At 36.8% G+C, this 13,640-nt stretch overlaps 1 protein-coding gene across 1 annotated transcript in view; it reads right to left on the bottom strand.

Annotated features, from left to right (window-relative positions):
• Positions 1-1,123: 1,123 nt before the first annotated feature.
• LOC116305737 (spliceosome associated factor 3, U4/U6 recycling protein) overlaps positions 1,124-13,640 on the bottom strand; it is a 32,615-nt gene continuing 20,098 nt past the window's right edge. Inside the window, exons 24-27 of the mRNA XM_089026827.1 lie at positions 3,886-3,975; positions 3,355-3,438; positions 2,461-2,600; positions 1,124-1,656 (exon numbers count right to left, since the gene is read on the bottom strand). Of these exons, the coding sequence (XP_088882953.1) occupies positions 1,488-1,656; positions 2,461-2,600; positions 3,355-3,438; positions 3,886-3,975 (483 nt within the window). The 3' untranslated portion in view covers positions 1,124-1,487. The remainder of the gene's footprint in view (positions 1,657-2,460; positions 2,601-3,354; positions 3,439-3,885; positions 3,976-13,640) is intronic.

Below are 13,640 nucleotides of genomic sequence, written 5' to 3'. Positions count from 1 at the left end.
AAGAAACTGGAGCGCTAGCGACTGATGATCATGAACTTCGATATAAACATTACAGTATTTGCATTGTTTTTGTCCATATTGGTCTCGCGCGGGCCGTTACATGCTTGCTATTTTAAGATTTCTAGCGATAGGTTTTTCGTATCATCTAGGTTGTTCTTCATCACGGAATCATCATTTAAAACAGCCCTCAAACCCAAGTCGAATTTCGTTTGCTAGTAACCCCTTGGTGCCTTAGTTGATAACAAAAGCCGTGAGTCAACAACTGGTTCAAGAGCTACTTAAACTAAATACTGTAACTCCCATTTGACGTAGACACACCAAGTCAGTTCACTAACTATGCAGCAATAGAATCTTACCTTTATCACTGTTATCAATGAGTAAACTCCGAAGACTACCGAATGCTGGTAAGGGATTGGTAATGTATGTGGAAGATGAACTCAGGATGGATTGTGTGCATGTTGTCATCAAGAACAGCGGGAAGTCGAGAGATTCAATCAAGATGCCAATAAGGATGATCATGAAATCAAAGTTTAGGTTTCATCAAAGGTAGCTCAACTAGGTTCCTGTGGTGTCATATTATACGAAAATGTATGGCGATACTTAAAAACCTCTATAAAATCGTCAAAATGTGGAATATAGTAAAGAAACCTTAGCTGACCTTTGAAAAGTAGTACCTCTTTCGTCCTGTGTACTTAGATTTTGTATTCATCTTTTGACGAGTTTGTTGAGGTTTCTAAGTATCGCCATAGCTTGGGCCACCTGTGGTTTCATTAGGGATGGTGTTGCACATTTTAAGTATAGTAGGGTTAGAATCTATTTTCCCCCTACAAAACTGAACATGACAAAGTGGCGGAAGGGGCTGATCCAGGGGTGGTAAAAGGGGTGACTAGTCACCCCCCTTTAGCTCAAATTTCTCAGTATGTTGTAGTATCAGTCACCCCTTTTCCTCCAATTCCTGGTAAAACCTTTGTTATAGTCACCCCTCTTCTAAGATTCCTGATCCGCCCCTGGAGAAGAACCACAATATCGTCCTGCTTTGTTACAAATTTGTTTGACATTAAGACGTGTGTCAGTGGCCTTTCCTTGGCACTCGTCCTGAAATACTCCAAAACTCATAAGACAATTTCATAAACTTTGAACTTTAATAACAGTAACATTTATTTTTTTATCATGAATTTGACGTTAGTTTTGCTCTTTATATACAAGAGTGTTCAGCACTAAAAGTAAAACTAGTCGCACTATATATCTGTATTACCTGAGTAAGATTATATATCCTATGCTAAAACGGCGTGTTGACCCTTTACTTAAACTATCGGTCGGTAATCTGTGTAGACTTCCTGTTGTCGACTGTTGTAACAGAAAGAGAGAGAAGAAAAGCCCTATAAAAAATTATCATTACGTCTTCGTAGTAAATTTTTTTTAAGTAGTTCTCCTACACTAATAACATGCACGATGCTCACGTAACCCACACGAGAAACAAAAACTATTTATTTCTTCTGCAACAGCTGTCTAAAGTAATCATTGCTAAACCCTTTGCTAGCTTCTTCTTTCCCTTCGACAGTTTCGTCAACTGACGACGACGTTGATGACGTGGGCGCGGATTTCTTCTGAAGCGCTCTAGGGACCAGCATCACTTGGGTCTTGGAACGTCCTCGACTTAAATCAAAACATTATTCATCATTACCAAATCCAGTCAGATAAAAAAAGGCCATCCTTTTTATCTTTTACTTCAACAAGGTGAAGTAGTGTTTTATAGGGCAATTAACACAGAAAGAAAATAAATTAACAACAAAGTATGGTGTAGACTGGGACAAGATTACTTCAACTATAGAACACCAACATGAATGATTTGGACAGAAATAGCCTACACAAATGTCTTTGTTCGAACAATATTACTCGCTACTCGCCAACAACAGCAGTGAAAACTTTCTTATTTTCTTAAGAAAAAAAGCGACTTGTTCAGAGTGAAGGCATTTAACCCGTGAAATAAAAATACTAGTCAACGTGTAATGATCAAATAGACACAAAAGAAAAAAATGGAATTGGGGTCTACTAAAGTGTATTAGTCTAATATCTATTTCACGGGTTAAATGCATTGACTCTATGGTAGGTGTAGTCTATTATTCATATAAATTATGCATATCTTTTCTCTACATGACTGAAATCCAAGCAAATACTATATACAAACCCTATGTGAACCTTAAAGCTACACTGTACATAATTTAAAGCTTACTGTGTGCAAAATCTTTGTCTAACTTATTTTCTTTGGGTTATACTTTTTTTGTTTTAACTCTATTTGATAAAATAAGAAACTACTTTGAAATTTTAGTCTAAAGCATTTCCTTATGTCAAGGGAGGCTAAATGGAAAATCTTAAAAATCTAACAGGTTCTTAAATCTAGGTTCTTACTGGTTTTTACTGTATGTCAAGTATGTGAAGTATGTGAAGTATGCCACCTACCTTCCTGGAGCGGGGAGAGGGGGTGCAGCAGGTTCAGAATGAGATGGTTTCCTGGATGGTGGATTCGATAAGGCTACCGAAATAGTCCGATCGTTCAGAATAAAGCCATCCATTACCATTATTGCTTTTGAGGCACTATTCTAAAAATATAAAATAAAATGACAAGGGTTAGCAAACGAAAACAAATGCCAATATACTCCTTCAAATAAATAAATAAATAAATAAACTTTAAACCAAGATGAGAGAGTGCAGTCAAACGTCTTTTCCAAGCAAGTCTAACACTGATTGGTCCTAGAGATATTTAGTAACGCAACCTATGACGTCAGAGTATGAGGTTGACATGTCCTGTTGACAGCTCATTGACACTACCAGTTGCTCATTAATTCGCTATAAAAAATACTTCCCCTAAAACGTTGCACTACAAAAATGCCAACTTGACTCACGGTTCTTTTTCTCAACTTCGGAATGGTTTATGTACAATGTATGTCTTTATATGGGACCCTTTTCCTGTTGACCTCAAGGGCGAGGTCAAAACAATCGTCCAACATAGGGATCCGATTTTATGAATTAAGGTGGTGGGTACCGGTACATACCCTCTCCCCCCTCAGAGACCTGTTCAAATGCTCGATACTGGGGGTATGTAGTGGCAATTTCTGTACACAAATATGTTTTTAGCATACATGCAGACAGACAGTCCATTCATTTATGTGATTTGGCTTTTGGTTTTGAAGATATTTAGGGACAAAATCTAAGATTTCACTTCCAGAGGTGGTGGGTACCGGGTAACACCACCCCTCCCCCCTAAATCGGGTCCCGTGAGATGACAATTGTTTTGCCCTCATCCTTAAAAGTATTAGCATCCAAAGTGATTTTTTTAAGTGCGACATAACATACCTCGTCTTCATATTCAACATAACCATACCCCTTTGGTTTTCCTGCTCTTGTGGTAACGAGACGTACTTGTTTAACCTTGCCATGCTAACAACAAGAAAAAATACAAACATTTAGGAGACCAAAAATGGCGGGAGCGCTGGGCCAAGTTCGCAGCTCTATAAGAACATAATAGAATAAGAAACAGAAAAAAATAGAACGAGTCGACAATGAAAACTGTTGTTTGTTTTGGCCAACCCCGACAGCTCTTCTTATAGGGTGCGACATTGGGGCGTTAAGGCAAAAACTGAACGAAGGCTTGAAAAACGCAACCTATTGATGGTTTTCAACCATTTCCAAGAGAAGTAAATAACAAAAGACACTTCGGCCATGTTGGAAGGACATAACAAAAGAATTCATTGACAATTCTTTTCAGTGTTAAGTTCCTCCAACATGGCCGACGTGAAAACCATCAATATAAGATTGTGTGGTTGGGTCAACGAATATCTCATACTAAATATAAGCACCAGTCTTCAGAAACATCTATCTCTATACCTTGTTAAATGCTTGCTCCACTTCAGATTCTTTGATCTCAAACGGTAAATTTGATACAAACAAGGTGTTCTTGTCCAACGACGTCGCAAACTGTTTAAAAATATATACAATTCTTATGTTCTGTTAGCAATTCCAGTGATACTGTTTTTCTGATAATCGGCGGCTATTTTATGAACCTCGCAAATCCACTGATTTACTTGAATAATGTAACGTTGTGGTACTAATCAAATACCAACGTAGTTTATGTAGTATTAATCTTTCAATTAGATTGATCTTACGAAATTCGTACGAGTATAGTTTTTTGCTAGCAGGCATTCAATCACTATATTGCCGTAAGGGACTTTTGCGGCAACCATTTACTCAGTCAGTACGAGAAAAATGGCCGCGGCGAAACCTCGGCAAGATACGAGGTAGTCGCCATTCATTCTTGTTTTAAGTAAGAGAATAAGGGATGCTGAGAGAGCAAATATTAGAAAATGTCTTTATTTATGACTTTACGTTTATCCAATGTGAAACACATCTAAAAACCAATTGAAATTACTGGTAGTTGAAGCGATAGGTAAAACACCAAAGCGTAAAATGCTGTATAAATATTTCTACGTTTGCTTCCCTGGGCATCTTATAATTCAGAATGGTTGCCGTATTACAGTATTAGTAAAGAGGTCTATTGCGAGTGCATTTTGTAATTTTTTCTTGCTCGTATCGGGTCAAAAACCCTCGGATATTTCTGAATTTTTCCCGTAGTAGCTTAGGCATTTTGGCTTTTAAAGCAGCTGTATTCGAAACTTTGTGTTTGAGTCGCGTGTGCCGTTACGGACCAACTTTTTAAAAGTGATTTTTACATACTCTTGTCTTCCACAACTTGCTCAAAAATCGATAGACTTCCATTAAACTGCGGATTCTTCTTAAAAAGGTCATAATTTTATCTGCCGAGTGGGGAAAAATCTATCAAGCGCATGAGTCAGTTGCGCGCGGCAAGATGGACTAGTTCACGTTGGATTGGTAACTCTACTTATACGGCTCCGTTAGCAGGGGGTACAGATGAAAATCGTACATTGTTTTACACCTGCACAGCACAGGAGGTCCTTCATTCCCTTTGTCCTTGTTATGTTTGTTAATAGGACATAATTCTTTAAGCAATTTTAGAAACCAACCACGCCCTATTTCTATTGTATGATGTCGGGTTTGAATTTCGATGGAAGACCTGTCCCGGGTTTCGAATTTAGCATTGATACTAACAGGGGAGAGCGGGGCTGAATTCAAAACCCGGCACAGGTTTTCCATCGAAATTCAAACCCTCCATCAAACATTAACAATAGGGTTTGGTTGTTTTTTAAACCAGTTAAAATGCCTGCGGCCCTCTATCTTGAATTTCAATGCAAACCCTCGCCCTAGCGTTTTAACCTTTATTTATTGTATTGACTACAAATTTACAGAATTCTCTACTTTCACATCCCCATAATGCCTTGCGTTTTTGGGAGGTAACCAATCAAAAAACTGTCCCAAATTCAAAGGTTTCTTGATTGAATTTATACTATACCTGCTTTTATCTGTACAATACTGATTATCAGTTTATTCCAAGTTATTTTTGCATGTACAGATCGTCAAGAGTTTTGGTCTTACAGAAAATGTATTGACTTACGAAAAAATGTTTAAAATTTACCTTAAACGTCTTCAAGCTTCTATTTTTTTCTGTTTTTTACTTCTTCATTTTGTCTTTGGATACCAAACAAGGTATTTTCAACATTGTCTGATCAGCCTTCAGCAAAATAAGTGGGTTTTTACCCTCTCGTTACCCCCCAAAGACGCAAAGGATTATGGGGATGTGAAAGTCGAGAATGAAAGAAAAATATGACATCTGCAAAATTGATGAACGTTATAAATTTAATATACCAATGAAAATTAATAACAAAATGGAAACCTCCTAAATATAGTAATACTGAGAAAATACTATGATAAGGGAGGATCGGAGAAACCATACTGAGCATTGTGAAAGAAAAAATGCCGGATAAATTTGAATCCGTAACTTTCACACCGAAACCGAAAAAAACGTTTTCCGTCCACACATGACAACGGATAAAATGTTTCGCGTCCACACTAGTCCGATCAGAGGCGGCAAAAACACTTCATTGCTTATCTGAGCATGTGCATCGAAGCTGAAATTGAGCCCGCGGTGAATTTTTAGCCTTCCCGCCATGTTCCCATGACAATCATGACATCATCGTATTCGAAAAGTTCCGGATACGAAACGTTCTCCGTCCACACTAATACGGCTAGCCGGCGTTTTCAAATTGTTCCACTCTGGAAATCGAAAACGAAAAAATTCGTTTTCGGGGAAGAATTGTTCCGGATTTGCCCGGACTAGTGTGGACGGTAGGCCTAACCCAATAAATAAAAATTCGGATTCAAAATTATCCGGCATAGTGTGGACGGGGCCTGAGAGTACATATGACACTATTGGGCATTGCAAGGTACTTTTGCTAATTAATTCAAATCAGTCATCTGCATAAATGTAAGCCAATTTTAAGACGAGTGGCTCAAGAAGATAATCATCTAATTAAAAAACAGTAATGGTCCTCGATTTTGAAGTTGAGATAATACTATCTTGAATGTTAAAGTAAAACCCCGAAGGCTTATCTGTCACAGCCGATCGCGTTTACGCAAAGAATGATTATTCTTAACTATTAATGATTAATTCTCTTTCTTTGGAAGTGTTTTGAGTACTGTTGTTGGGTGAGAAATAAAGAAATAACTCTACAGAAAGAGTAAGGAAAAAGCTTAACGATAGGCAATACATTTTAGAAGTTGTCATGACGCACGCAAGAGCTCATTAAGAGCTTTAAATCCATCCCACATTTGTCTTATGACTTTGAAAAGAATCAATTTACAAGCGAGAGGTGAAAACAGGTGACCAAGATGCTTAGGTAAACATCAAAATTCACGAATGATAAATAAATCAGACAGCTCAAGATTCACGTTTCATTTTCAAGTCAATCGTTTCCTTCCAATCAAGAAAGAACGATTCTTTCGAGAAATGACATATAAATTGTCTTAAGTGTGGCTGTTTGCAGACTACTTTATTAATTGAGTCCAGCTGCGAATTTTTAGTGTTTTTTTCTAGAAAAACGATCCGAAAAAATTTTGAATCTATGAGAACAGGTTAGTACTCCACCGCTTAATCCTTCATTCGTTACATCGTTTCATTCGTTCATCTGCGACGTAACTGGCGAAAGGCAATAGAAACAGCAAGTTTGATCAATTTTCCTCCATGTTTTGCAATTCATTTTCCTGATCCACGTAAAACGCGGCAACTGAGTAAAGAAGTAATTACATTTCTAATGATCGTCGTAAAAACCCGCGAGTTTTAACATTTATTTAACGTAAATACAAGTAATCTCAGTCCTGTAAGGTGATTCCGTTGTGTTTTATAAGGCCGATTATCACGGAGAGATTCTGGTAAACTCCATGTGAAAGCAAAGAGGTTTTTAAAGGAACGATGATGCCACCATCGAACGAAAACACTCGATCAAATGCTATATGCGGACAAATTTCATTAAAAACTCAGAATAAGAATTCTGGAAAGGAAAATTAGGTTTTATCTATGTGAGCACAAAGCAGATGTGGGATTAACCGATTTTTTACTTAACTTAATAATAAGAGGATTTACACTCCAACGAAGTTGAATATCAAAGCAAACAAGCGTTTAACAAAAGCACGACAGAGCTAAAGGAGATCTTACTTGTTAAAATAGCTGCTGATAAACAAAGGCATTTCATTTTACAGAGATACCATGGACGAGCAGAACTACCAATCAATTGACAATTATAGTGTTTTCAATACAACTATAACACCGGGAAATTTTACATTACAAGCTGCAGAGGACTGTTTCGATGGTAGGGCGGCAAGAACAGCTAAGATTACAGCTTGTATTGCTGTTCTAGTTGTGACTATTCTACTGAATACGTTGGTAATTTATCCAGTGTACAAGTACAAGCGGATGCGAAAGAACATCAACTATTTCATCATCAACATGGCGGTCAGCGATATCTTGCTTGCGTCTCTAACGAATACACTGATAGCAGAACAAATGATCTCTGGCACATGGAACTGGAAAATCGAAGGTTTACCTGGTCGAATGACCTGTAGAATGGTGAACTTCATGTGTACTATGTTACTATTGGTATCCCCATTGACCCTGTTCTTCATGACGTTAGAGCGATATCGTGGAGTTACATCGATGACTAGAGTTAACGGTATGTCGTATTCTACGCGGTCCATATGTCTGAGTATGTGCTGGATTATTCCTTCTATACTCTACGCCGTAGAACTATTCAGGGTTGACCTTCACAAGCATCAAGGCAAGTCCTATTGTGTCCCAACCGACGGCAACAATCCACACTATTTCAATTACTTAGTTGCACTCTTTACGACTTACGTTTTTCTTTACATATCCGTTTTTCTCATCGGATTCCAAACTCTAAGAAAGCTGAGCAAGTCTGAAGGGTCTGTCAACGTATCAGAAGCAAGGCAAAGAAAACGAAGATCACAGAAGATCAGGAGTGCCGTGAGGATGATTCAGTGGTCGCTTTGCGCGTTTGTCCTACTTTCAACGCCTTATCATATGTTCGTATTTTTTGACAAACTTTACCCTCAAAAAACAAGCTGCAAAAAAAGAATCAATCTCATGTACTTATTCCGGTATCTCATTTCATTGAACTCCGCCTTAAGCCCATGTATTTATTTCATATTCATAAAAGACTTCAGAAGGTTTTTTCGAGGAGTTTCCAGACCTTTAGGGCGAAGTTTTTTTCTAATAGAGCTACATCCACCAACATAAAACACACCATCCTTAAAGATTTAATAAGAGACTATTAAGATGGAAAATCCTGTTTAAAACCAAAACATAGCAGTAGTATAAAACCTGGGGTTTTTGTGAGGTAATTAGCTTTATGTAATGAGTCAGAAACATATCATTAATTTGAAGGGCAAAAATCAGGGATATCTGAGATATCCCGATATATTCCAAGGGAATTCCACGCATAATTGATTGAGATAATTCTTTTCGTATTCAAGGAGTGAGCGCCAAAAACTATATTCTTGAATAACGGCTGTTGTACAAGGCTAAAATCGTATTATTCAGAAACTTGTTTGGAAGTGGAGATGACCGATGAAAATGGAATCAAAGTCTTAACCCAAAGCAAAAATTTTATTCGAAAATGAGGTTTACGCCTTCATTTGCTTATTTCCCGTATATTTTCTATAAAAAAGCCTGACAAAGCAACATTCTAACACAAATGCAACAAAACATCTTTGTACATATACAAAATGAAACTACCGCTTCAAACAGGCATTTTATCATAGTACATCAGTTTCTAACTGTCTAAAAAAGGTTTTGAGTGTTAACCCAAAACGAAAATTTGGATCAAAGCTCATACGAAAGTCTAGTTTTTGGCGCTTTTTGCCATTATTGCTCATTAATGAAAAAAATTTCCTTTTAAACATAATCAAATGTGAAACAAATTACCATGGATTGGATAATTTTTACACGCAGAATCTAGATGTATGTCGAAGCTAAAACAAAAAAAGCTTTCCTTCAACTTTTTGAAAATTTATGACAAAAACTGAAAGTAGTGAACTAATATTTGGCATGTCATTGTCCACACTCATATATCATAATAATGTAACTGGTCATGGAAAACACGACACTTTAGGTTTAGATTTAGTAACCAGACATGTTTCGACCGTTCTACTATACTGTCATTATCAGTGACAGGAATAACAAAATATTATGATAAAAACAGACATTTGAAAGTCATTGTTTCTAGTCTAATTAACAATATTGAGTTGTTTATATATATATATATATTTGCCCACAAATGTACAAACTTTTTATAAAATACACTAAATAAAGTAAAGTAAAGTAAAGTAAAAAAAAATTGATTTCTTTTGACGTATAAAAAAATATATTTTACAACCATGACTCACCGTAGGGGCCTTTTTCGTGAGGTTTGCACCACATGCATGCATCACCACTACATTCATTATTTACAACACATAACACTCAAACTGACAGTTGATTTTTACGCGGGAGGGAGGAAAACCGGACCCCCCCCAAAAAAATCGCGTCGCAAGAGAGAGAACACATCAAACAAACAAACAAACTCAATTCATGTACTACCTGTACCGACAGTAGTGAGAGTCAGCGCCGTCAGTATCAACCCGTGCCACCCACCCATGCCACAAAATCAAATAAAAATGAGATCGAATATCATGATTGAACGGAAGAAATGCATCTGGGATATCAAGTGCAATGAAACGCACAATCCCATGTAACTGTTCAAGCTACGACAATATGAAAGTACGTTTATGTGAGTGGATTATCTCCCACGCTTCTGAAAGTGCATGGGTGACATATTTCACTGAAAACTATTGTTCTAGAGTACACCTTTGAAGTCAGGATTAACTATATCACAATTTCAAGTAGTTCCTACTGAACATGCCAGCTTAACGAACTAAACATTAAAGTGAAATCTCAAGTACGAAGTGGGTTCTAATGACTTTTTCTTGAGCCTTGATTCCGGTAAAAGCGTTTGTCCTTTCTCAATCTTTTTATTTTATATTGGCAGACTGTAAGTTTTAAAACCAAGAGTGTCTCATTGATTTACTAGCTTGTCAAATTGTCAAGTTCCCGGCTAGCAGAGCCTATTTTCCTTTTGTTTTGGTGGAGTGAGAAAAATAGACTCTGCCGATGTAGGATGTTATATTTGTCGCGCCTGCGTGGCGTAACTTAGCAACGCTGTCATGATTTTGACAGCCGCTCTCGTCAAACAACGTTTGGCGCCACGGTGTGTTACATTTGCTTATGCGCACTACATGTACCCAGTTAAAAACCGATTTTAAAACTGGTTTTGTTCGTCCACAATCGTGGACGGCGGTGTATCAAAGGAAACGCTCTACATTGGCAGAGTCTCCTTCCTCCCCGCCTAAAAGAAGGGAGAGAAAGAGGAGAGACACTGATAGCAGGGAAATTGTCAAGTTACAAAACTATCAGAAAATCATAAATTCATGATTACTAAGAATTTTACTCGATTGTCACACCATAAATTTATCAGAAAATAATAAATTATAGTTAGTAATAACGAAAGCGTTGCTTGGATATCTACTCAATAAAATCATTTTTCAGTCTACTAAAAATCAATAAAGAACGTTTTTTCGAGTCCTTTTGTACAAATAAAGATTCTTATATTAAGTATTTATCTTAATTCAGTTAATGAACGGCCTCTCGAAAGTGCTTGCGATGATTTTTGAACGTATATTGGCACTATGCAAATACAATAAAATATTGCCGTTACATAGACAAGCTATAATTACAAAATATTGTACACCTAATTCAAAAAAACCGTTGTCATCGCGAAAAGCGATAGGAGATGGGTCATTCCAAGATCCAAGAATAGCTGGAATGACTTGTGTTTCTTATTCTTATTCTCGTCAAGAGTATGGACCTTCGTGCTGAGACTGATTCGATGTTCTTTGTATTCAACGAAACCATTTCCATGTCGGAATGACCTATCGCCTATCGCCTTTGGCGATGACAACGTTTTTTGGATTAGGTGTATACACCTATTTCAAAAAATGTTGTCGGTTGGAGATCTGAAATCTGAGACCGAGTAGAATTGTGGGGGTCTGAGTGTTTTAAAACAACTAGACAGACGATTCGCTAGAGCAGGTCATCGCATAAACTTGGCATATTTAGATAATACTGAATACGATTCACAGCTCATTTACAGCCCACAATTCATTTCGGTCTTAGAGTTATACGTTCTCCGACCGACAACGTTTTAAAACATAGGTGTATAAAATGATCACTTAAGTCATTAATACTGACGGCTGTTTCAAAGGCAGCAGCCGCACGAAAGCACAATAATATCGTTTCTATAAACGCAACTCAAGTAACGCATAACAAGTTTAATAACTATAGCCGGCTTTGTATTAACGCGTAACCTCTTACAATCATCAAGTATTCTTTTGCATGAAATCATAAAAATTGTTGTTCGTTTTCATTTTTGAGTATTCTTTAGGATGCGCGCGAAAATCACGTGGAATGAGCTCAACTAATCTCCGGCGCGCTGAATTAGCACCAAAACGCCCCGGCATGACGCGAGTTTGCACATGGAATACTCGTAATCGTAGCTATTATTAAAGAGGGCATGCCTGTAAAAATCATCGATAGCCACAGCCAGACATTTGTTCATATTTGGTTTTATTTGGAATATTACATAAGTAAAACATACATGAAAAAAATACTCAATTCTGATTGGCTTAGAGCAGTGTTGTTAAAACGTAATACAGTGCAAAAAAGTGCAAAAAAGTGCAGAAAAGTGTAATACAGTGCAAATTACAAACAGAATACTCGCATTTGATTGGATAATGAACAATAGAAAATGATTTCAGCCAATAAGATGACAGATTTTTATGACGAAAAATTTGAGGAAAATTTGAAGCAAATCGAGGGGGAAAATGGAAGCCATTTTATTTTAGGTGAAAGCATGCAAGCAAAGATTTTACGGATTTTACTATGCAAAAAACTAAAAAACAGTTCAAAAAAGAAAACACAAGTAAGAGTACATCGTTATGGCTGAATATATGGAAGAAATAGCGGGAAGGAAACAAAGTATGACATGAATTGAGGGAAATGAGGGAAATGAGCCAGCCGAACTAAAGAAAATACTCGAGCGATTCTTTGCCGAAGTAAAGAAAAATCTAAAACAGAAACGAAAAAGACTATGAGCAAGACCATTAAACACGATGTGGTAAGTGCTTAAACGATACTTTGGTCTACAAGATCCCAAGCTGACCCGCAAAGTTTTCTGAACACTTTCATTAACTAGTGTCACGTATAATTTTTTAAATATATGTCTTACAACTTTAGTTAGCTGCAAAGTCAGCCAATCCAAATGTCTTCATTCATAGTGATTCAGATTTACTTAACAGTAAAAAAAGCTTCTTACAATAAACATATAGCCAATTTTTCGTTCAAAATAGATAAAAAATTATACGAATTACATGTATTCGAAACCAAAATCGATTTGAATGTAGTTGGTTGTGAACGAACGAATTTCACATAAAATATTAAGCTTAATGCGTTGAATATTTCACATATTTTCGTCTCTTTCTTTTGTAATTTTTTTCATGTATGTTATTTATAGTATAGGTATAGTTTCAAGTGCAATTTGGAAATAATTTGCACGAGTTTATTTTTGAAAGAGTCTGTAATTGCATGAGGCCGTAAACAAACGAGCGCAAATTTTTCTTCCAAATTGAACGAGAAACTATATTATCACCTATATTAAATGTACGGATGTTCATATTGAGAAAACCAAAAAAATCGATTTTGGTTGCCGGCGCCCGGCGGAAATCGAAGATGTAAATGGTAGGTCTGGAAAAGGTGTTGGTGTAAAAAAAGCAAACTAGAGAAAAATTCGTTTTGGAATATGGTGAAGGAAAGGATAAAGCCACCTTCGAGCTAAAATATGAAAAGGGAAATACGATATAATTAGCGATAAGAGACTTTTTGAAACCTTCATTTTTTGGTTCCCTGCCTTTTCAATTTCAGCCCAAGTTTGCCGGTATAGCGCATTTTTATGTGCACTGGGTGTTCGGACTTTACTGAAATTCCAGTTATTATATTCGAGCCTTAAGCTAAAACATATACCAAACCCTTAAATTTATAGACAATTGGTTGTTTGGACCAGAAA

The sequence above is a fragment of the Actinia tenebrosa genome, unplaced genomic scaffold (assembly GCF_029948245.1).
Source record: "Actinia tenebrosa isolate PJP-AT-01 unplaced genomic scaffold, QUT_ActTen_1.0 PGA_scaffold10__47_contigs__length_13832649, whole genome shotgun sequence".
Classification (NCBI taxonomy): Eukaryota; Metazoa; Cnidaria; class Anthozoa; order Actiniaria; family Actiniidae; genus Actinia; species Actinia tenebrosa.
Note: the sequence above shows the minus strand (reverse complement) of the source record. Positions and strands in the feature narration are given on the sequence as shown.